The 23,413-nt window shown below is 43.0% G+C and overlaps 1 protein-coding gene across 9 annotated transcripts in view; it reads right to left on the bottom strand.

The window, feature by feature from the left end:
- Window positions 1-6,868: 6,868 nt before the first annotated feature.
- RNFT2 (ring finger protein, transmembrane 2) overlaps window positions 6,869-23,413 on the bottom strand; it is a 31,854-nt gene continuing 15,309 nt past the window's right edge. For 8 of the 9 annotated variants that reach the window (XM_052795756.1, XM_052795757.1, XM_052795762.1 and 5 more), the window contains 4 exons: window positions 15,624-15,773; window positions 10,333-10,398; window positions 9,183-9,284; window positions 6,869-7,444 (listed from right to left, as the gene is read on the bottom strand). In XM_052795756.1, the coding sequence (XP_052651716.1) occupies window positions 7,310-7,444; window positions 9,183-9,284; window positions 10,333-10,398; window positions 15,624-15,773 (453 nt within the window). In that variant the 3' untranslated portion in view covers window positions 6,869-7,309. The remainder of the gene's footprint in view (window positions 7,445-9,182; window positions 9,285-10,332; window positions 10,399-15,623; window positions 15,774-23,413) is intronic. The other variant, XM_052795764.1, reaches the window with a different exon arrangement.

The raw sequence follows: 23,413 nt of genomic DNA, 5'->3' as shown, positions 1-23,413 counted from the left end.
AGATTTAGGATACCTTCCAGATCCTATTTACAGTAATTATTATGCACATTTTTTTAGAAACATTTTTCCCAGCTTCAGATATTTGCACCAGAAAATTGACCCTCTCGTGGCAGGGGGGAGTTTTCAAAGGCATAAAGGAATGTGAAGAACCCAATTTCCAAAGGAAGTTTGGCTCTTTGTCTTTTAAAAATACTTCCTAACCCTCACCCAGTCAAGGAACAAGCCGAGTGGCCTCTATGTCCCAGTCAAACCTTGCATTTTTCACTACTGCAGGAGAAATGTTTCTAAGCAATCTAAAAGCTAAATTCTCCCTTTGTCAAATATTCACCGATGTGTTTTGGGCCCCTGCACACATATTCTTGGGTATTATTGATCCAAGTCAATTCACAAACAGCAGAAAGGGCTATGCTGAAAGAGCAAATTGTTCCTAATGAATAACCTTGCCCTACTTTATATTATGTGCAGTGTTGGGAGGGATCATGTAGCTAAGTGTAGTTTGTCTATTGATAGAGTTTGGATGGTGTCAGAACCACAGGGACCGATAAAACATTTTCCTGCCATTTTTGGCCTGACGCTCAGTAATACTCGGCATCCTGTACTCCTTCCCGGCTCAGGCTCCTACTGAAATAAGTAAGAATTCCTCTCGCAAAAGGAGGAGTCTCAGCTGATTTCAGCAGTGATGCAAGTGCTGGATTAGTGACTGCTGGATCGGGCACAGTCTTCAAAATACAACTTTCTGCAGATCACTCAAATGAGGAAGTGAAATCATGTGTATGGTATTGCACCAGTCAAATTTGAACAGAAAATAATTGATCAGGAAGACTGGATGTGTCACTTTGCTATACAGGACACGCAGCCCACAGGAGGTCTCCCCTCCGCAATCTTCCCTCACCCTCTGTGTGTGTACCCCACGTACACAGAGGCAGCCTTGTGACAACCCATCTGGCATAGGATCTGGCTTACATTTCTCAGTGCAAGAGAGAGGGCTCTCCCACATATTCCTCACCTTTAACAATTATTAGCTCCTGAGTTTTGAATGCTTAATAAACTTCTCACCCGGAATATGCATTATTCCATTTTCCCTTCCATCTTCTGTGCGTACAGTTTGCACTGCCGTTGGTTCTCCTGCCAGACTGGCTATTTGGGTCTGCAGCCTTGAGTTGTCTTGTAGCATTCTTCCCAAAGAGGCAATTCCCCTGAAACATTACAGCACAGCAAAGGAAAAGGAAAGCAAGTTCTGTCCCTACCATAGCGTCTCCACCTTGGGAAAGCCCCCTGAATCGGTGATCAACCTCAGTAGCAAAGCGATTGGCTAATCTCCCTCAGTCCTACCTCACTGTGGACAGGCTTTTCTGTAAAAAAAACCCTAAACCCCAGAATTCCCAGGGGAGCAGTCTCCTCCTGGGTGGTTCCCAACATTAGCAAAAATGTTAGAAGACACGTGCTGCCTGTTTTCTCGTGAAACAACCACCAAATCTATGGTGCTTCCCAAGTGTAAACAAGAGCAGGTCCAGTACCCCAAATCCTGCTTCAATCCTGATTTGCTTCCCTTTGGTAGTTCTAAATTGGATGTTTAGTGTGAACCGAGGGTTAAGTTTTGGAGACTTTCATCTATTAGTTGCTGGGTCAAGCAAGCTTTGCTAGAGAAACAGCTTACCAGCACATTATAGCCAGCATTCACTGTACATAAATTGAATTACTTACTAGAGGGTATGTATTTGTCAAAGCCTTACATTTTCTGGTATAATTGCTATTCTTGAATGCCTCCGTTTTTTGACAAGGGGTGTTTTTATCCTTTTTAAAATATCTGATTTAACCCTGGTCGATGTTTGTATTGGAAAAGAAAGCATGCTGTATACTCCCCTAGTGCTGTTCTTACTGTATTGCAACAGCTGTGTGAGATGGTGGGGGGTTTCTGTACCGTAGTAATGGGTAGGAAACCAGCACAGTTCCTCTCTCTTGCTCCTCGTTTTTTTTTTTTTTTTTTTTCCAGCAGCCAAGAAGTCATTGATTTTGATTAGCTTCGCAATTGCGCCTCCGTGAAGACTGGGGAGTGCTCTCTAAATGAAAAAAAAAGACCTCATCTTAGGTTTCAGCAGACGGTGCGTGTGCAAGCCAGAGGAGGAGGTTATGAGATCATAGTCTATATAGAACGCCGCATAATGTGGCTGTGAGGAAAGTCTTTATTAATTTTTAAAGCAGCACTCCACCAAGATAGCTCCCATCACATATTGGAACTTCATATTTCAAGTTAAAAAAGCAGTCTAGTGTTGACTACTAATCAGCTTCTCTCCCCTTGCCTGTTAAAATAAGTCCTTTGGCCACATTAATTCTAGGATGGCACCGCTGTCTGCTTGCAGACCGCTGGGTTACACCCAGGACAGAATTTATCCCATTAATTCCAGATTCCTTCCTCTTCTCTCTTAGAATTATTTTCAGTAGATAAAAAAAATATGGAATGGGACCAGGCCTCCTGTCATACACTTTCATGTGCCCAGGAGAGGCATCACCCAATAAAAACATAGAGCAAATCACCAAAATCAATGAGTTGTCAGCAATGAGGAATGAGAAACCCATCATACTTCTGTTTTAGAGCATGTAGGCATGCAGAAATTACCCTAATTCAGCTAAGCCTATTACTAAAGCAATTTACTTAAATCAGAAACACTTGTTAAATCAGTTTAATCTGATTTGTGAATTTGCTTTGTTTCTATATCATGCTAAAATTATATGGGTCTTAAATCCACTGCAAAAGCAGAAACAGTACCTTCTAATGAAATTGATTACAAACAGATTTGGTTAAACCGGTGCAGTTTCTATGTCCACGTACACCTTGGAATCAGGCACTTTGCCCTGCTGTAGTCCTTGTAGGTTGAGCAGGCAGAAGAGAATCTCATTTGGGAGCGGGGGGGCAATGGAGAATGGGGAAGCAAAACTGAAGGAGATCTTTCCCTTCTGAAAAGCTGCACTACCATGTACAAAATGGTTCATGATGAGCACAGGGTAGTACATCTACCTTAATATTTAGTTTTCCTACAAATGGTTTTAAAACATCTGTCTGTGGTCTTGACAGAAGTCTGAGATACGTAACAGACTACCTGTGGTTCCAAATTAAATCCTGGACCCACATTTTTTGTCCATGTCAAAACCATCTGGCTATATTCTACCTCCACAACAGGTGAACAGTATCTTCACTTTTCTTAGGGCAAATTTGCTTAGAGCAAATTTGATTTTGAATCCAAGCTTCAAAGCCTCATTCTTGTGTAACACTTTGCAAGGCACTGCTTGCTGTATGCTGAGCTAAACTTCTTCATCTCAGTACAGAAGGTTAGGAGACACTCACTAACCATGTTAATTCAAAATCCAAAAGCTTAGGGAAGTCTACGTAACATGGAACTTGATCTGCCTTAGGAAAACACCAGTATATCAGCTAGTCTGAATGGAGGAGAGGAATCCTCGCATGCTGCTCCTGCCTTGGTCTTCTGATTCTGTCCTGGTCTGAACGGGCAAGCCCTTCTCGTGCCAAAGGCAATCTCTGCTCACAGTACAGGTGTATATCCCTGTCCCCAGCGTAAGACACCTCTGTGCTTCTTCTCTCTGCCTGTCCTACTGGCTTGAATCACGCACCATCTGCACAACAAGAATCTCCGTGAGTGTACGCCCTAAACACGCTCCCACGCTCAGGTCTTCCAAACAACAGTTCTGCCCTCAGCAGTTGTGGGAAAAAGCTGACTGTTCCAGTCAAAGCTGCAGAATTTCCATTCCCCATCTGCAACAGGAATTTAAAACTACAAAATATAAAACAGGTGAATATCTTTTTCTGACAATACTTATTTGAATACAAGAGTGAATTTTCATGTAACTCCGATCAGACTTCTTCGGTGTTCACTCTGCATTAATACTTGAGTACTTGAATTTCAGAAGTTTTTTAATATTTACAGAAAGTGACTTTGGAGCTTGACAAATACTCACTGAAAGCATCTGGGTATTGAACTGCCATTATTAGTTACATCCATTATTAGTTACAGATGCCACCTAAGTAGAGAGCAAAACCAACTGCAATGGGATTTAGTTTTCATGGGTATTCACGGCATAACCTTTCCAATCAATTTGAAGACCACAATTTATCAGAAGAAAAAATCTTCCCATTATCTTTAGTCCTTAGGACATTTGCAAATTTTCCAGTCTGCTCCCAGATGTACTGCTAACAGAATAAAACAGATGAAATGCAGTGAATACACAATTCCTTGCACATTACTGATTTAGTACCATTTGGATGTAAACTCTTGGAGAGTCACTGTGCAAGTTTCTACCCTCACCAAAGCAAGAGCAAAGCATATGCTCACTGCTGACAGGAGTTCATGAAGGCTCCTGTTTATGGTTGGATGTGGCTTCTCTTTTTTGTAAAAGGAATTTCATATGCTGAGACTCTTTGTACATATTTATAATGACTTTAATAAAAAAAAAAAAGAAAAACAACTGTTCAATGGCGAAAAAAGGCTACAGTTTTTATTTCCTCTCTGAAATTGGAGACAATAATTTCCTTCCGTAACCCTAACTGTTTTCCCATCTCATAAATTGTCATTAGAACTGAAGTTTCCCCTGTATGTTTTCTGGTCCAAATGTCATGTTCTAGGAGAGGGTAGAATCGTCCTGCCTCACAAAACCATCACCGTAACTTACCTGAGGAGGGAGGGTTTGACAGACTGCTAACAGCACAGAGCTGTTTCTTCCACAGCATCCAGGCCAGAAGAACAGGGACTGAAGGATGTTGGTTTAATTTAACAGCTGTATAATAGTGGCCTGTAGTAAATTCTTTATCTTGCAGGAATTAAGAGGATCTTTGTTATGCTTCCAGTAGAATAAATATCCACGGCATAAAATTTCACTTTCTATTTAGCACTAATTAATTCTAACAGAGCAGTGGAGCACTGGCTGGCCCACCAAGTCTCAGGCACCCATGGCCTCTCAGGTACAGGCTCTTCCCATAATAAAGGCCTCGCATACGGATCGCGGTGCTGCATTTTGTCACTGAGGTATCTGTTTGAATAACAACTGACACTGCCAACTGGTAAAGAACATTCAATAAAGAAAAAAAAAAAAAGGACTATAAGAATGTAAACAATATTCCCCGAACTTTCCCTTTGATTGCCTGCCTTCCTTAATCACCAAATAAAAAATAGTAATTTTGAAACAGTGTATCAAATACTATCTGTAGTGTTAGGCTCATATTGACCTTTTCGTACACTTCTCCAAATACATTTTCCAGGAGCATTTAGAAAAAAAATCAGAATTAGAAGTGGCTTTTCAAACATTTTGAAAGCAGATACCACCAACCCTTTAATTAATTGGCATTGCACTGAAAACTGATGCTGAAACCTTTCATAAATTGCCTGCCCACAGAATCAGTAATTTTGCCTTTTCCTGGTGAATATACCAGACTATCGTACATAAGAACATTTTTATGCCCACTGAAAACCTTGCTTCCTTCCTTACTGAACTCTCTTCCCCCATCCCAAAAAGGCTTTTCCCATTGGAGATAGCCACTGGATTCCTTGGCTTAGTTCTCCACTTTCATGGGATCCATTTGACAAGAATCAAATCACTTTGTTTTGGAAAGTAAAGCTTTTCCTCCTCTACTTCCCTGTATCTCCCAAGCCAGATTTGGACTATCTTCCCCGCTCAGGCTCTGCCTCTCATCACTTCTCCTCTAGCCGTACTGAACTATTATTTCCAAAGAAATGTTGAGCCTTAATCCTGTTACCATTAGCTCCTGTTTGCTTTAATTCTTCTCCCTGTGGAGTTTCACAGCAGGCGGGGAAGGCGGCAGTCAGTACATACACATAGGCTCATTTCCCCCAGGTACAGTTCTTCCTGATTACCCACTCAAGTGGGATTGTAACCTTACGGCCATTTCCATAGTAATGAGCATGGAAGATGCCACAGTTGCCTAATGAGGCACCTTCTCTGGGCGTTCGGCAGAAAGCAGAGGTTGTTTAGTGAAGGAGAAAGCTCCAGCGAACAAACAGCAACTATTTGCATGCAAGTGCCACTGCAGCACCCTCAGCAGAGATGGAAATTGCAGCAATATAAAGTACCTTAATTCTCCTGTTAACAATACAAGGTATCTCCTCAAAGAGCTTTTTCTGAAGCGGAGGTGTTACAATCAAGTCTCCGCCATCACAGGTGGATTATCCAGCTTGTGTGTAAACCAGGCTGGCTCCTGAAGCAATGCAGCTGCTTCATTATAATTCTGCCCTCAAGCTAGTAAATCTCACTAAACCCAGTCTCTCCAGGGGGCCCGGTATCCTGATGCCCCAGCACTTCTGGTATCAGCAGTGCTGTATGGGCTCAGTTCTGTGTGAGCACATTTTTTCTGGTTTTGGACCGAGGCAGGTTCTGGATGCTGAGTGGCGCTGGTTTTTAAAGCCAGTAAGTCTTGCCTCAAGTGGCTGCAGTGAGGAGCATATTGCAGAGATACCTGAATTTGTGAGATGCTCTTGGTTAGGACCTTAACTTTTCACCTAGACAAATCAAACTTGACTTTAAGCTCTCCCTGCCTCCCACTGTTCTCCCCATGTGCTAGGAAATCAGAAAGTCTGATCATGAAAATTAAAGAGGAAAAACATTCCCAAGAAAAGCAGGTGTCGTTTCCAGCTTCACTAGCATGGTCCTTCCCAAGTTCCTTGAGATTTCATTAAGATGACAACACGTGCAATTTGTGGCATCAATTGCAAAACCATGGCTGCTGGGAAATGATGTTTCTCCAACCCCAAATATACTTTGGACTTGAGGTTCTGAAGCACTGTTTTGGAAGATTTCTCAAAGGTAATATAACAGCAACAGTGTAATTCTACGAAGTTACAGATTCAGGGAAGGTAGGACCATTTAATGTGAAAAATGTCACCAGTGGTTTGAGGCAGAGGAAGACAGCTTTCTTCCAGTATACCAGGTTATACACATGCAATTCACAGTACGCTTTCCGTATACACACAATACTTATCTATACTAAAAGCACAGGAAAAAAGGAAACATCCCAGGCAGTTTATAACTGTGTAAGTTCAAGAAAAAATCTTGGCTGTAGCTTAGCCATGGAGTTTGCCATAACGTAAAACACATCTTTCTTGCCTTTGAGGATAAAGTTTCTGGCTAGTAACAATTATTGTTCTGTTGGCTCCCGGAGAAACAGAGCTGGAAGAAAGACTAAGACAACAAATCCACAGGCAACTAAATAGGGGCATGGGATCATCAGATTTTCCAGCTTTTTCTTCTCTCCACACGTTATTCCATTTGTTGGTATGTATTGGTTTTAATACACCTGGAAATGAGCAGAGGTGGTGCCATCTTTCCAGCAACGCAGGGTTTCTACTGTGACAGAACGACAAAGAGGACAGGTCTTCTCCCTGTCAAACCAGAGGCAGAGGCATTCTTCACAAAACACATGCTGTGGAGACAAAAGGGCATTATCACCATGAGGGCAGGAGGTCCGGTCTCGTCACCAAGTGTGCGCACTCAGTAGGACAGCCGTGGAAACAAGAAATTATTCAAGTTCAGGTGGACAGTGCAGCTGATTAGCAGTACTCACATGATATGAAAAATAAATCCCAGCATTACCAGTACATCAGTTTGCCAAAGCTAATGATATATTACTCTGTTTCTTAATACAGCAATAGAAAGAAACATTAAAAAGGCCTATGACATTCGGGCTAACAAAGTAGGTGAGAGGCTTTTCTCTACCATGTTTCCATCCTCAATTCCCTGAGTTATTTTACAAGTCTTTACTTAGCTCAAACAACCCCCTTTCTTCCCCTTACTCCCTATTGCATTTGCTTTTTTCTGCTCACATCATCCATCCTAATCAGTAGCTTCGCAGTCCCGGTTTCCCCTTCTCTATAAACATCAGTTTTCAGCCCTTATCTTCTCCTCTCATTTCTACACCGAGCCACAACAGGATTCTCGCTCCAGCCTGCCTTGGGTACTAACAAAGATCAGGAGGGACGGCTGTCCAGCACACAACCCCATCTAGCCCCAGACTGGAAGAGCAGGAATAGGGCAAGAAGGGAGTATGAGAAGCCGTAAGAAGCTGAGATGTCCTCAACATGTGTGGAGTCAGCAGAAATGTTAGTCATCAAAATATCAACTCTGATAAACACATACAAAGATAGCTTCTCTGGGGCTTATAGCTCGATAACATCTGCACAGATGTTCACAAGAATAGTAAGAGGCATGTTTGATGCACAGGTGACCTACTTGCTTTAATTTGATAACCCTGTTACAAAGCATGGGAATGTTAAAGCTCTCAAAAAAAAGGCTCTTGAGCTTTATTTTGATATCACAAGAAAGCATATATCCCACCAATTCCATTCCCAGAAATGGCTGAATCATTCTGCCTAACGTTTTCCTGCACACCACACATCAGCCAGAGACAGCCTCCAGGATGCAGAATTTCAACCCCAAAAGACAGAGCTTGTCCGAGTTACAACTGACTGAAGAGAAAATCTTGGGGAAGCATCACCAGTCTTGCCACGAGGCAATGCCTTCAGCTGGCCTCTGATATATTAACAGAACCCATGGCAGTGTGGTGTGTTTGAAGGGTTTTACCAGATTAGGACTACTGCATTACTCAGAGCATGCCACTCTTAAGCTCTAGGTTTTGCCAGTTTTTACCAAATGAGAAACAGGACAATTCTGAGTTACTGGCAGTGGTGACCAACTTCAATATGCAGAACTTTTATTCCTGTCCAGGTGTTCAGAGGCAAGACCATGATTACACAGTGCTGTACTAGTCTTCATGCACCCTATCAGGCTCATTCTGGATCTATGCCCCTCTTGTAGCACTTGCTCATAATTCAGTTGGCCTATTGACTAGTCAGTCTCCCCAACGGTCAGATAAAAATGTCTTGCATTCTAGATCCAAGATCTGGACTGCCAACTGGCAGTCCCTGGACTACAAGGCTGGTCTTCTCCATCTCAATAGCTATGATCAGTCCCTAAAGAGTGGCTCAGCTATCATGAATCACTGGCTTGAATCACAGAGGGCAAAAAATAGCCACTAGGACCTCCATCAAGACCCAGCAAATTATTTTAGAAGTACCTAGGCTAACTGTGCCTCTCCCCAGCTGCAGAAGTTAACCAAATGAATGCCAATGGGGGAACCTGACGTGCGAAGCTTGCGGTCTTACCTGGCACATAAGAATCAAAGGTTCCCTGAATTCAGCTTGGCAAATGGCACAGATATCACCTGCCTCACTGCACTGCTGGCTGGTAGCACGAACTCCATAGGTCTGTTAGGGAGAGATGGAAAAAAATCCCAATGTCAAAGGGTTTGAAGGCAATCTGGTTTGTGGCTAAGCATATACATTAGACACTGTTTTTCACACCCAGATTCCCTGCATGACCTGGGAAGGACACAGGTGTTACGTCACTGTGTATGGGGAAGGGAGATTTGGGCACCAGCACACAGAACACAGGGAGTCTGGAGCTCTGTGTTGTCTGGTTTGTTTTCCCCTCGAGCTGACTCCATCTTTTAGTGCCTCCACTTGTGGAGCAATGATAATGAAATTTAATGAGCTCAACAGGGAGCTGAAAGGATTAATTCAGCATCATTTGCAGAGGTGTTTAGATAGTGGGAGGTATTATTATTAGCAAGTTAGACAATAGAAGAAAGAATAACAGCAGCAGCACCCACAGGCTCCATTTTTCTTTTTAAATATGTGGAAGGTAAATGTTGCTTCTCCTACGGTAACAGTAATAGGGGAAATGGAAACATGCTGAGGAAAAATGACCAGCCCAAGCCCACAGAATAAGCAAGGCAAGCTCTAACAAACTTCTATGATGTTATGTTCCTTTACTCTACAGTCTTTGATTTTACCATTTTAAAACATAAGTCACAGTATTTCAGTGCAACAGATCTAAATATCAGTACTGTATAATGCGAAGCCTGGGATAATTTCTGTGCACTGTAGGATCTCTTTTAATGTCATTGCACATCAGGCACTACGTACTTCTATTTAAAGTCTTTCTCACACTCCGCACTACAAAGTTTTGTCAGCTTCGTGGAGTTTTGGCCTCAGTGGATTAATCCATATTACACAGGGCTTCCAATCAGGCAAAACAGGCCAGACTAGCAACAATCTCTTACCACAGCTGGGACAGGGCAGGTATCAGAAAAGGTTCCTAACATCCCTGACAAGAGATACCAGCTTATCCAGCCATGGGACAACAAATTATTTTATTCTATGATCCTGGTACACTAAACACTTTTCAACTCCATCATTCAATAGTAACAAGGTTTCCACCTGTGAAACTGCTTTAATATGTATGACTACTTACCTGTGGGGTACAAAGGACCTTCAGTGCCTTCCGGACACTTCCCACACGACCACAGATGTCAAAAGACTGCAATAGAGACATGTCATTTTAGATACTTTTCACAAAATGTGTGTGTGTCCCCGCCCCGTGTGTGTGTACAGTCCAGAAACTCAGCAAACAGTGTCTCCAAATGGGTATTTGGAGGGAACAAAGATCCAAAGTAACAACGGTGCCAAGAAAGATTTCATGGTGATCATGAAATATGTAATAAATGTGAACTGACAGTGGAGAAGGGTAGCCAAAAAAGCTCTGGTAACAGTGGACTGCAAATCAGGGACTTTACAGGACAGAAAGAGGAGCAGACATCAGGGGGTTGTGGTAGGGTAAATTGCCCAGCCCCACTAAGTAGGAAAGGGCTAAAGTGGACCCATTCCCACCCTGAGAACTGAGTACCTGAGAAGCCCAGAAGTGAGGTTAGAAAACTCTGCGCCTAGCTTGAAAAAGAGGGAAGGAAGGGCAGTCTTTTCACATCGAAGAGGTAGAAAACGGCTTTCCTCAGCCTCTGGGGAAAAGGGGGATTTCCAGGGCTGTGCGCCTCTGCCACACAGCTGACACTTCAGTGCCCACATGATACTATGAAAGAAGGAGTGGGAATTGCTTGTCCTGCTGCAGAGAGTGATTTAGTGGAATGCAGTGATTAAATGCTACCAAGAGAAGAACAGCCTGAGGAATGAGAAGCAGGACTGAGGCTGAGTTGCTCCCATCTGCCTAAAGAGTGAGAAACTTCAAATGCCAGGAAGGGAGTGAGTTTCCAGCACCTTGGTACTTTGCAGACACCCAGAGATGGCCAACAGCAGGGGCAACGCCAGGTCCTTTTCTTTCCCCCTCCCTTCATTGCCCAGCAAACATGATGTAACTGCAATCTAGAGAGCAGCGCTCATTCTGGGCTCCTCATTAAAGACTAAAAGCAGTTCAGGGAAGGGCAGAAAATGAGCCTGCAGAAAATTATTTCTGAAAAGAGACTAAAAGACATAAATATTTACAGCTTGGCTGAGCAGTACAAAAGTGGGGGGGAAAAGATGATAAACTGCCTACAAATATCAAGGGGCTGAGCAAGAGTGGAGACACTCAGCATTCTTAAAGTGAAGACACAGTGTCCTGGTTTCAGCTGGGATAGAGTTAACTGTCTTCCTAGTAGCTGGTACAGTGCTATGTTTTGAGTTCAGAGCGAAGAATGTTGATAACACTGATGTTTTCAGTTGTTGCTCAGTAGTGTTTAGACTAATGTCAAGGATTTTTCAGCTTCTCATGCCCAGCCAGTGAGAAAGCTGGAGGGGCACAAGAAGTTGGCACAGGACACAGCCAGGGCACCTGACCCAAACTGGCCAACGGTGTATTCCATACCATGTGACGTCCCATCCAGTACAGAAACGGGGAAGTGGGGGGCAGGGATTCGCCGCTCGGGGGACTGGCTGGGTGTCGGTCGGCGGGTGGTGAGCAATTGCACTGCGTATCATTTGTACATTCCAATCCTTTCATTATTGCTGTTGTCATTTTATTAGTGTTATCATTATCATTATTAGTTTCTTCTTTTCTGTTCTATTAAACCGTTCTTATCTCAACCCACGGGTTTTGCTTCTTCTCCCGATTTTCTCCCCCATCCCACTGGGTGGGGGGGAGTGAGTGAGCGGCTGCGTGGTGTTTAGTTGCTGGCTGGGGTTAAACCACGACACACAGTACTACTAATAAAAGGGAAAACAGCTTGAAGACCTAATCCGGTATGTCAGCTTCATCTTCCCTATCTGCTGGCAGAACACAGGGAAAAAGACACTATGAACTAGACAAGATATGAAGAAATGATTGTGCGAAGAACAGCCCTGCATTAGCTGGGAGAAGGGCCAGATGCGGCTAGGAGGGCAGGGGAAGATATGATGCAGAATACACAGAGCTGTAGTTGACTAGCAGTACAAAGGCACCAGAATGCCGGGAGTTGGCTTTCTATTTTTTTTTTGGTTAGCATGATTAAGTGGGCTCACTGCAGGGAATGCCAATGAGATCATCGTGCAATAGATGTGGAATCAAATGAAGGCACCAATAATGCTTCCAGTCAGCGTGTAAAAAGGCTCCCAGGGTCCTTCCAGTAATGCTTCCAGTCAGCAACTAGCACTTGAGGCTGCAGACTACCACAGACTTTTTATCTTCTAACAGGGATAGGGATCAGCTCTTTTCCACAGTCCAATTCACAGCTTTTTCTGGTTGCTTTGCTTACAGGTGACTTCTAATGCCTTTGCTCTGGCTCTGATGTCTCCTCTTCTCCCAGTCCATTTCCCCCCTTCAATTTTTTTTCCTCTGGAGTTTCCTGTACCCACAAAAGATGTGTGTTTCAGTAATCTAACATCTATTTATCACCCCATGCACTGAAGTCTATGTTGCATCAGTCATCTTTCTAGCAGTATGATTGCAACAACTGGGTTCATAGGCAGTGAGTGCTTCTGTTCAGGATAGGCAAAAAGTAAGACCTGGATGCCCTTACTGATGAACACCTGGGATTTCTTCGCCAAAATCAGAGGTTCATGTTTACACAGTCCAGACAGAGACACCAAGACAGCGCCCATCAGCTGCACTATATACAACGTCCTGAAAGTCGAGCCTGCCCTTTGTGTAGGGAAAGGGGATGCAGCCCTAGCTGAGCCCTGGATTTTTGCCAGGAGCACAGAAGGTCTGAGTGCCAAATTGGCTTCTGTGGTTTTTCTAATGTGGTTTGTGGGTTTGCTAATGTGGACTCCTTTGGGTATATTTTCAGTGTCTCAGGCAAGGAATTAGACCTGCAATTCTTGTGATTGTAAATGGGATGCACACACCTAGTATTTCATGACCTGTATTGGAAGAGTGTGCTCCCGCTTTTCTTTCACTTCCAAGCAAAGTCTCTAGCGTGCAGAGGTCTAATCCTAACCTGGACACAGCTGTAGTACTAAGTAGTTGCCACAGAATGACCTGGGACCTGTTCTTGGACCTATCACCCTTCAGCTGGCCTATCCCTCCATTTACAGCTCTGATGAGCTAGATGAATTAAAGGAAGAAACATGCATGTTAAAGGCATAGGCTGTAGCCAAGGCACTTTCACAAAAGTGTGCCCCACAGTCCTCGTCCTAAGTTATAGTCAAGGCCAGTAAATAGCTGTCCTTTTCTCATGGAGCTTCTAAATAACAGATCAGCAGAACTTTTCAAAATAAGGTTGCTTTTCCAATCTAGATCATCGCAACACTACCTATAAAGGCTTCATAGTACAGAAATGTCAAGTTAACCCATAAAAAACTGCTTGCACTTATGCGTCAGGGCCCTGAGTGCATTAACAGGCCTTCGTGGCCCTGACAAGCCTCACCTGGCGTCTCCACCCACAATCCCTGCCCATGGGCCCACGAGCTCTATTTAAGCTCAGCCCTGGAGGCCTCAATTCATGTCTGAGCTGTGCTATGCAAGTACTAATTTCCAATTCAGCCACAGCCATACCTCTGCCTAGCTACAGATCTTACTGATCTGGACATCCCAGCACATGGAGTGACTTCCTACCCTCACTTTGAGCCTGTCTCATCACTATGGCTATGCCTTGCAATTGTTGGACCGTGTCTGACCCTGGCTGCCTTCACCAGACCTGATCCTGACCTGTGGATTGATGTTCTGGCTTTATCTTGGACCTGCCTCCCCAGCTGAAGATCTGGACTCTTTGAACCTGGCTACTGCCTCCAGGCCTGCCCTGCCTGACTTGTTTGGGCCCTGGCTGATGAGGCCCTTGTCCTGCCAGCTGTGTTTTTGTGCTTGGCTCCCCTTCCTCCAAGGAGCAGGTGGGCCCCACTGCTTCTTCACACTATGAGGACTTCTCCAGATGTAAGAAATGGCATGTAGAACTGCAGGTAAGCATCCCTTTTCCAGGTGTTGAGTAACTTTTGCAAGAAGGGACACCAGAAATATCACTTGAAATCTGCCCTTGTAATTGTGATCTGTATACCTGACCTCACAAGCCAGAAGGGCATGGAAGGGTTGGATGCTGTTGTCTAGAGCAGATCTAGACAATGACATCTCTGAAAAGGGCAACAATGCTCTCCCACAGCACGGAGTAAAGAGCAGGAAACATACAGCTGAGAGAATGGATGGGTGTGCAGGGAACTACACTGGTTTCATGTGCCTTCTATTCTGGCACGTTTGCTCTGTTTCTGGTTTGATCACAGATCTGCTGTGATCAAGTTGCTTCACTTCCCATAACCTCCTCTGCCTATCTTTCTTACAAAAACTGGTAATTCCTTGACAGTAAGGGTTGCATTGCCCCATTCCTATACAATATATAGCTGCAACTGCAGCCACATCTCATATGAGAACTATAGTATGATTTACTATTGCTTAGCAATCCATTAGCCCTTTTGAGCTGTTTTCAGCTCAGATATATTCTCTCTTCTCTGTTCTTCGGTCTGCTTCTGCAAAGCCATAGCCCCTTTCTCCTAGGCAGAAACAAGTATCAGGGCTGCACCAAGAGTGACTCACTTGGCCTTTCTCAGAGGGATAGATAATACAAGTGTATCATTGTTTGCTTCAGCTACTGCTCTGCCTCTAGGCAGGGTTCAATACACACAATTAGAAATACAACTATTTCTAGACCTCAGACTTGAGATTCTTCTAAATAAGTCACACCTATTAATTTACAACTATACAGGCAGACTTTGTGCTCTTAACATTCTTATTTCTGAGGAAACATTAATTACTCTTGTCCATCACTGAGATCCTGGACTTGTATCAGCCATACCAGGACCTAGAATGGGGCCAGAACCACCTGTTTTATCTAGGCAGGACTTGGATGACCCTCTCTCCCCCTGCTGCATTCAGCACTGTGAGTGACAGAGTACCTACCCTGCCTTGAAAGACTTAGAGAGAAACATTTAAATGTCTTCAACCTTCCTTTCAGGGTTGCATCTAGAACTCTGGAGACGGCTAATGTCTCTTCCAGTACTGGTCCCCCAAGACTCTACTCCCGTTCTCCTCTAGCCATTATAGAAAGGTATTAGAAAGCAGCAATGACTTCATAAGCCTGATGCAACACTACATGAGCAGTCACAGATCTTCCTCTAGTTCACCAATGCCCACATCCTGGTGAAGCAAAATGCCTTTGGCAACTAAAGCACATGGTGTCCCCAGCTGCTGCAGCTTCCCTTCCTGGGTAGTGATAGCAACAATCAAGAGGTATATTTGTTCCCTTCAACTGTGCTTCTTTTCTCTGCTTTTGCTACAGCTCCTACAGAGGTTATTAATGAGGTGGTACTTGCCTTGCAGAGGCTATACAGGATGATCAGGATCCCACCTAGGAAGTAGCTGCTGGATGGATCATCTCCCATGATGTATTTATACCATAGCTGGATGGGGACAAGGGAGCGGAACAGCTGGCTCAGCTCCTCAATAATCAGATAAAACTTTCCCTGTAAAACAACCAAACAAGTGATACATGGTTACTATCAGGAAGTCAAAAGAAGAGCACTAACAGGTGCAGAGCTTGAAGCTTACAGGACTTGTCTTCACTGTCCACCTATGTGCTCTGTTAAATGGTGCAAAGACCAGTATTCATGAGATGGAGCTTTCTTTGCAGCCATTTAACTCGATACCTAGAAAGGATAACTATCACTTTGTTGTTTCATAGTGTTCCTCTTGCTCTGTCACTTATCCAGCTACTCTATCCTTTTGAATCTTAAACTTTTAGAGCACATTATGGATATACACTTTATTGTATATCTGGACAATGCTACAGAACAGTAGCAGCAGAGGTTAATACTTACAGGGATTAATATGATGTAAATTGTAGATACTATTAATAATGAGAAAAGGAATGCAAGGTAGGTCTCTTTGATCTTATACTCCTTCTGAAGGTACAGGGATTAAATGTAAGGTGACATCAGTCTTCCCGACAACTTTCTAGATCATCCCAAAGAATCAGATTAATTATCTATTTGCCAGCATCCTTCCCCTTAAACTCAGGTGTGTGTTGGCTCTTTTACAGTACACAGATAAAAACTGGTGCTGGAGGAAAAAAAAAAACCAACAACCTCAAGGCATTTTAAACTCACAGATATCAAACCTTCCTGAGGACCTTACAGAAGAAAAGGGAGGGGAGGGGGAAAGCATGCTGGTTGAAGTGCTTCTCTCTCAAAAGAGAGTCAAAGAATGGGCAACATCCTTTGTAAAGCTTCACTGAAGCTGTCCTTGCCATTCTGGTGTTTAGTCCAAGTAGAAAGCTTTCCTTCCTTGAAGGATACCTGCAAGGTAACATGAACTCCCTCCTGGCTTACTACAACCATGAGGTGCAACAACTAAAAAGGATTTTTCTTACCACATAATTTCTATTTTAAAGCACCTAAGATTAGGGAAGCTGGCTAAATAAGGCTATCTAATTTAGGGCCCCCCAGTCTTAATAAGGACCTGTTTATGTTCTGTCCCACATTGTTTAAAAGGGAGAACTGGTGACAGGGCACTAGGTCAGGGCAAGCTGTGAGCCCAGAACTATGCTTAATCTGCAATGACATTATCTGGAATGAAAGATTTGTTTTTGACATGTCAAAAATCTTCTATTTGATAAGATCATGGAGAAGGGGAAATTCCCCTGGAATTTTGCTGTGTTGTCCCAGTTAGCTTTGTCATCAGTGATGTCATCACAGGCCAATCGTTAATTGGTGAGATGTGGAGTGGGGATTAAGTCCTCTGCAGTCCATGAGGCTAGCAACAGCTAGCGCCCTTCCCTAGGGTCTCAGAGATGAGATCACTCGGCAGGCCATCCTGCTGTACTGAACAAATCGAATCCTTCAGAGAGCTCTGGCATTCTCATGATCTCATATCCCCCCGGGGACAAGGAGTGAGGTCACACCAGTGGTTGCTAACGGACCTGGGCTGCTTTCTTCCTCTCCCCCCACAGCCCCCCTCCTTGTTAATCCCAGGTGGCATCACATAGCAAAAATGTAACAGCAACAATCTGGGGTCCTAAATGCAAGCAATTTATTAGATTAGCACAGAGGTCTCTATCCAGCCTCATGCTTCAATACAATCATCGTTTATTTCAGGAGCCCCTGTGACAGAGGGTCGCAGTCTGCTAATGACTATGCTGTCACTTCCTCCCCTTCACACAGGCAGTTCTCCACCTCCCCCTCCTCAGCCAGCTCTGATGAAAGCTACCAGCAAGCTAAAGGCAGCAAACTGTTTGCTTTCTCTGACTCGTTCCTCCCACCAGGCTCACACTCATCATCTTTTATTTAACCTTGCTTCCCTAGCAGGCTGGGCTGGGACAGGTCACTGCTTACTTTCTCATTGCATCAGATGGAACTTCTGGATTCAGTATTTGCGGCATCAAAGCTGAAATTCTTCTACCACAGAAGCTTTTGAGGCACTAAAACACTAGAGCCCACAGCAAGACGTAAGGAAAGATGGGTCACAGGGACTCTAAAATAAACGTGCAGCAAGGACAAATTTCAATTTTCTAACCACAAAATCTCTACCCTTTACAAGGCTTTCACAATTCCTGTATGCAATGCAAATCTTCAGTTTTCAATGGTAACTGCAGGGTATCAGGATTTCTTAGAAGCTAGATACCTGTTAACACCCTCACAATAGAGGTTTTAAATGGATGCATCTCTCCATCCAGGCTGTTATCACCACCCCCTTGACCACTTAAGAAAGGCTTGTTGATAAGCTTAGAGTGATTACAGCTAGAAGGGAAGCAATACAAGGACAGCTGAGCATCACTGAGAACTAGTCCTACAGTAAATGCTTACAGAAATTTAAGTCTTGTCAGGCATCTCAGTCCTCAGTGCAACACACCAGCCCTTTTTTAAGCTACAAGAAGTGCCTAGAAAATCAGAAGTAATTCTACAAAGGGCTGCAGCAGAAGTGGGGTCTTCCTTCTGAGCCAGAAGCTTAGAAAACAAGGGTTGTTCCCTATAATTTCAGCAGCAAAATTTAGTCTTCTGATAGCAGTAACTTACTGCAGACAGCACCCATCGCTCGTAAGCACACTCGATATACCTTTGTCTTCTGCTCTTCAGTTTTGTTATATCTTGGCTATCTAGTTGAAGTTTTCAAAGCCAAATCTTTGTCTCAAGCTGTATTTTGTCTGAAAACTTCAGCTAAAGTATTTCAGTTATTTCTCATCAAGATTGGGAAGAACTGTGTGTTATATTAAGCACAAATACAATTATTTCTCCTGTGCATCTGACTTGGAACAACAGCTTGAAATAAGGCAAGGCCTGCTTCTGTTAAGTGACTTTTTCTATTCCATAAAAATCCATGTAAATCTGGGAATCTTCTCTTGAATACACTCTATAGAGATTGAACAGTTCTCCAAGATCAGCAAAAGCTATTTTTGGTGAGCCTGTAAGCCAGTCCCAATGCATGACTGGATTGTGCAGGAGCCAGCCCTCCAGAGCAAGTATATCTACCTTGCTGGACTGCAGAGATTAAATAGGATATTACCTGAAATTACAGCTCCTGGTTAGGGTAGAGTCAGATACCAGAAAAGAGCCTCTGCTCTGTTCTCATCAAGCCCTTGCGACCTGTTGGAGTAAAGCCCGACTAAAAAGTAAGTAGTACACTGCTTACCCTGCTTCCTCTGTAGGGTCAGTTACTGAAAAAGCTGACAGTCTACTACTACTGTTATCAAACACTTCATTAGCACAAGTGGCAAAGGACTGTACTGTGGATCTAATTATAGCAACCCTGCTGATGAGCCTTATCATATCAAAATTTCACCATGTGGTTCCTTTTTTTCTTCCAGAATGCTTTGTTAAAAACTAAGTCAATGACTCATGTGTAACCTTCCATTTTCCTCTACCTCCTTCACCACATAGAAAGACCATTTTTATACTTTAAGTCAAGCACTTTTGAAAGAGCAGAATTCATGATTTTCATACAATTGCAATTTTCTTTCTGTACCTGCAGTACTATACAGTCTGTAATGATGTGAACACATACTATTTTTTCACAGAGGGTGAGCGGTATTCATTAAGCATGTAACTTTTTAGTACTTTTTTATATCCTCATTACTTGATGGTAGACCTGCATCCTATCACTTCATGCTATTTGAGCTCTGTTCAGAGTAGCAAAATACTAACATTTCTTCAGCCTCTTTATGACATCACCAATACAGTAAAAGATTTTAAAAAACCAACCTTATTTTCACATTGCTGACTGACATAAGGGACAGCTATTCTCTGCATTTTCTAAATGAACACTTGAGACATGGAAAGACTAAGGTTAAGGAAAGGGTGTTTTGGTGTCAAAGCTGAGATATCTGGGATTAGACTTTTTATAAAGCACTTAATTTTATAGATCACATTACCATTAAAAGCTAAACCACTGACTTCAGTTTGCAGCTGTACATGACTTTTCTGGAATCACATAGGAATTATTTGGCAACATAAAGGATGGAATTTTATTCTCTAGTGTAGCATTCAACTTTAACTTGTAGAACATTCTTCTTCCAATGGTCTCTTTGTTCTTTATGCACTTTCCAGTTTCTACAACAGCTTCTTTTAATACCTCACCTTGCTTCATCCGTGGGGCACAGTATATACTGGTGATGGATGGAAGAATTCTTGCAGAAAAATAACATGGAATCACATAATTAAAAATTGAATCACAATATATACACACCAAAGGGGCAAATTACAGCTGCAGAAGTAATGCTAATTCACGCATAGCCTAACCGAGCACTGACTTTGTAGTCTCTTTTGACATAAGGCTTTGCATAAGTGTGCATGTGTGCCTCCACAGAAGGAAACAGAAAGGCATGCTAAGGTTTTACACAGCGGAATTAAAATGGGATGTAAGAGAAGTGAGAGAAGTTGCAATGAGGCAACTGTAAGTTGTGATTAGCACTCGAGGGAAGTTCCAAGTCTCGCTTGTTCTGTTGCCAGCAGCATTAGGACATATTCTGAAACAGGAAGATGCGAGAAAAAACTTTTGAGACCTGCTGGCAATTTGGATCAGAGGAGAGCAGGCTCTGCTGAGATTTCAGGTCATATTGCCAATATAAGAAAGTGTTGGGTAGGAGCAGTAAACAGGATTGTGACGCAGAGGATGCTGGTGAAAATCCATGCAAGACTAATGAGGAGTAGTTCCAAGGTAGGACTAGAGAGGAAAATCAGGTTTTTAGTTAGTGCACAGCACTTCTGAAAGTCATGTCTTGGATATCTTAAACTGGAAAGTTAAACTTGGAAGGCACCCAAGAGCAATGATTCCTTTAAAAAGTTTAGCAGCAGTGACTTTCAAAGTGTGTAAGGGAGAGGGACAGAGAAGAGTCCCAATTCCTCAGTATCTAGTCTCATGCTTCAGTTAGTCTTTTTCTTTCATAAGTAATAAATCCCATACTCCTGACTCTGGGACACCACATCTGTCCCAGGCTGCAATAGGGAAAAGTCTTTGCAGAACCATCACGTAGTTCCTGTGGCTCTAGAGGATCAAGGCTCAGATTGCTGTCCAAGAAGAGTGAATCTATTTCTGAGTGAGTTCCCTCAAATAGTACCCAAGATCATCAAGGAGAGCGTGAAGAGAAGATAGGCTGTCACCTATCTGGAAACAACACTTTGGCCATACTATTAGAGAAGACTAGAATTAACTTGCATATCACACAGTACAGGAGAGCACAGACAAGGAACAGGAAGATCTTTACCCGGATATTTTTTTTGTAACACATCTATGCGCACATACATACATCCTGATCCTGGTGCTGCTTTTAATGCTTCTGTATTTTTTTGATCAGCATCTAGAGGACTCAAATGTTCCACCAGACCTTGTTTTTTCTCAGGATGAAAAACAATGTACACAAACTTCATGTTAAATGATTGATAAATATCTCATCCCATGATGAAAGAGAGGCTGCAGGGACATTAGAAGGCTGCTACCATCACAATTAACATGACTTCCCTCTGGCACCTTCTCTCCTAATGTGAGCCTTCTGGAAGAGGCTGTGGCCTAGAGAAAATGCTTTGGCAGCAGCAAACTGCTCCAACTTGCCCTCTTTCCCCCAGTGCAAAAGGATGGACTTTGTTCTGTCATGGGTTGTTCTACATGAATGCCTAGTGCAGGAAGAGCTTGTTGCTCAAGGAGCATAAAACTTCTGCACACGCAAGTCATTTGTGCAACTAGTCATGTGATGGAGGAAGGGTCACTCTGCCCAGTGAGAAAGGCTGGGCACCAGGCTTTTGCACCATGGTATCCCATGGAGCTGAGCTCTGACACAAGATGGAGGCAGGCTGCAGAACAATTCTAATCACTATAAGGTGAGTGCTCATTTTCCTTACAATAACTGTTTAATTATACATGGCTGTGCACAGAGACAGAAACAGGTGGTGACATGATCACCAAAGTAACTGTGGATATGCTTGTGCTCCATTAGAACATGGAAGAGCACTGGGGCTACTCAGTCAAGTCTCACTAGCTTCAGACTCACAGAATACACAGTTATCACAGATGAGCTGACACTGTAATACATTGCCTTTAGATAGCTGAATGATCCAAATCATACTACTTTGTGCAAAAGACATTCTGATATTTCTTTCATGTGCAAGGTGCAGCTTCAGAAGGAATATGGAAAGCTTAGTGTGCCAGTTTACATGGCAGAGCTGTAACCATCTATCCTACGAAACGTGGTATGCACCTGAAAAAGGTATCTGGTCCAAAATCCAAGTGCAAAACTATGTAAAGAATGGCTGCCACATACAGGCCAAGTTTTCTCCAACCAGATTTGATGAGATGGTACTTTAAAAAAAAAAAAAAAAGCACCAAAAAAATCAACCAAAAAAACCTACCAAGCAAATATTTTCAAAGATGCAGTGAGGAATCCACACTGCTAGTGTGGACTAGTATTTGTACACTTGCCACTGACACCATTTAAACAGCATAAAGAAAAAAATGTCACACAAGTAATGCCAGTCTTGCCACAAAAAACCCATTTACAATGTCTAGATCCAGCTTTCAAACAAAACTGACAAGTATTTATTCAATAGTAATTTCATGCTGTGTTTTCAACACACAACTGTGTTTTCCTTCTGAATTTTCAGTCTTCTGAAAATGCAGCCCCTTGTAACTTGGCTGCACATCTGTATTGAGCAGGCAAAGAAAATTCTTACTTAGGGCCTTTCTTATATACCAGCCATTAAGACCATTGGAAAAAAAGTGTGTCCTTGGTACCTTTCTCCCCTATAGAGATAGGGATATATAAAAGAACTTGGGATACCAGTTTCTTACAGTTCTCTTGGTTTTGTTTTCTTTTTCCCCCTTCCTCCCCATGCTTCACACTGTTCTCTAGGACACCAGCTTAGATTGCTGACAACAGCATGAGGAGGGGATGGGAGACTTGCAGGCACCTGGGATTTCCTAAAGGAAATCTTTGGCAACTGTGTCTTTTTATTATTTATTTCCTTATTTTTAATTCCACCCCCCTCAAGCTGTCATTCCTTAGCAGTGAAAATGAAAAGCTGCCATTTATGTGTGTACAACAATGGAGGCCTCTGCAGGCCACATGGCTCCTGCAGTTTAATTTACTTTAATTCATTTTATATTGAACCAAATGATCTTATTTGCCTTTTTTAATGGAGGGCCTTCAGCATGCAGGGTGGGAGCCAAGCCCCCCTTGCAAAGAAATTATGAGCCCAGCTGCTATTAAAACTTGTACTCAGCTTGACGTGCCCATCACAGCTCATGGAGGAGGAAGGGACATCTTTAGCTACAGGTATGCTCCCTCTCCCACAAACTCCCACTGATTGTAGAGGTGTAAGATTGGAGTCTGATGTTGGGCTTACCTTCCTTTTTCTGCTTTTCTCTCCTATTCGCAAGCTCTTCTTTCCCTGCCTTCCAGCCTGATTGTAGTCTCACAGCCTCTCTTGGCACCTCTGTTTTCTGGGCTGGTTTGGAACCTGGGAAAGTCTGGGATTATTTTGTCACATTTTCAATCTTCCCTCATTCTTTGGAGGGGTTGCTTGCAGAGATATTCCATTTCTGAGTTATTGAAGCTTGGAGAACTCTGGCTAGTTGTATGCTCATAATATAGCAGTCCTCACGCTTCACACTTCAAGTGCTC

Source organism: Harpia harpyja, chromosome 9, assembly GCF_026419915.1.
Source record: "Harpia harpyja isolate bHarHar1 chromosome 9, bHarHar1 primary haplotype, whole genome shotgun sequence".
Taxonomy (NCBI): domain Eukaryota; kingdom Metazoa; phylum Chordata; class Aves; order Accipitriformes; family Accipitridae; genus Harpia; species Harpia harpyja.
This window is presented reverse-complemented; position numbering and strand designations above follow the sequence as displayed.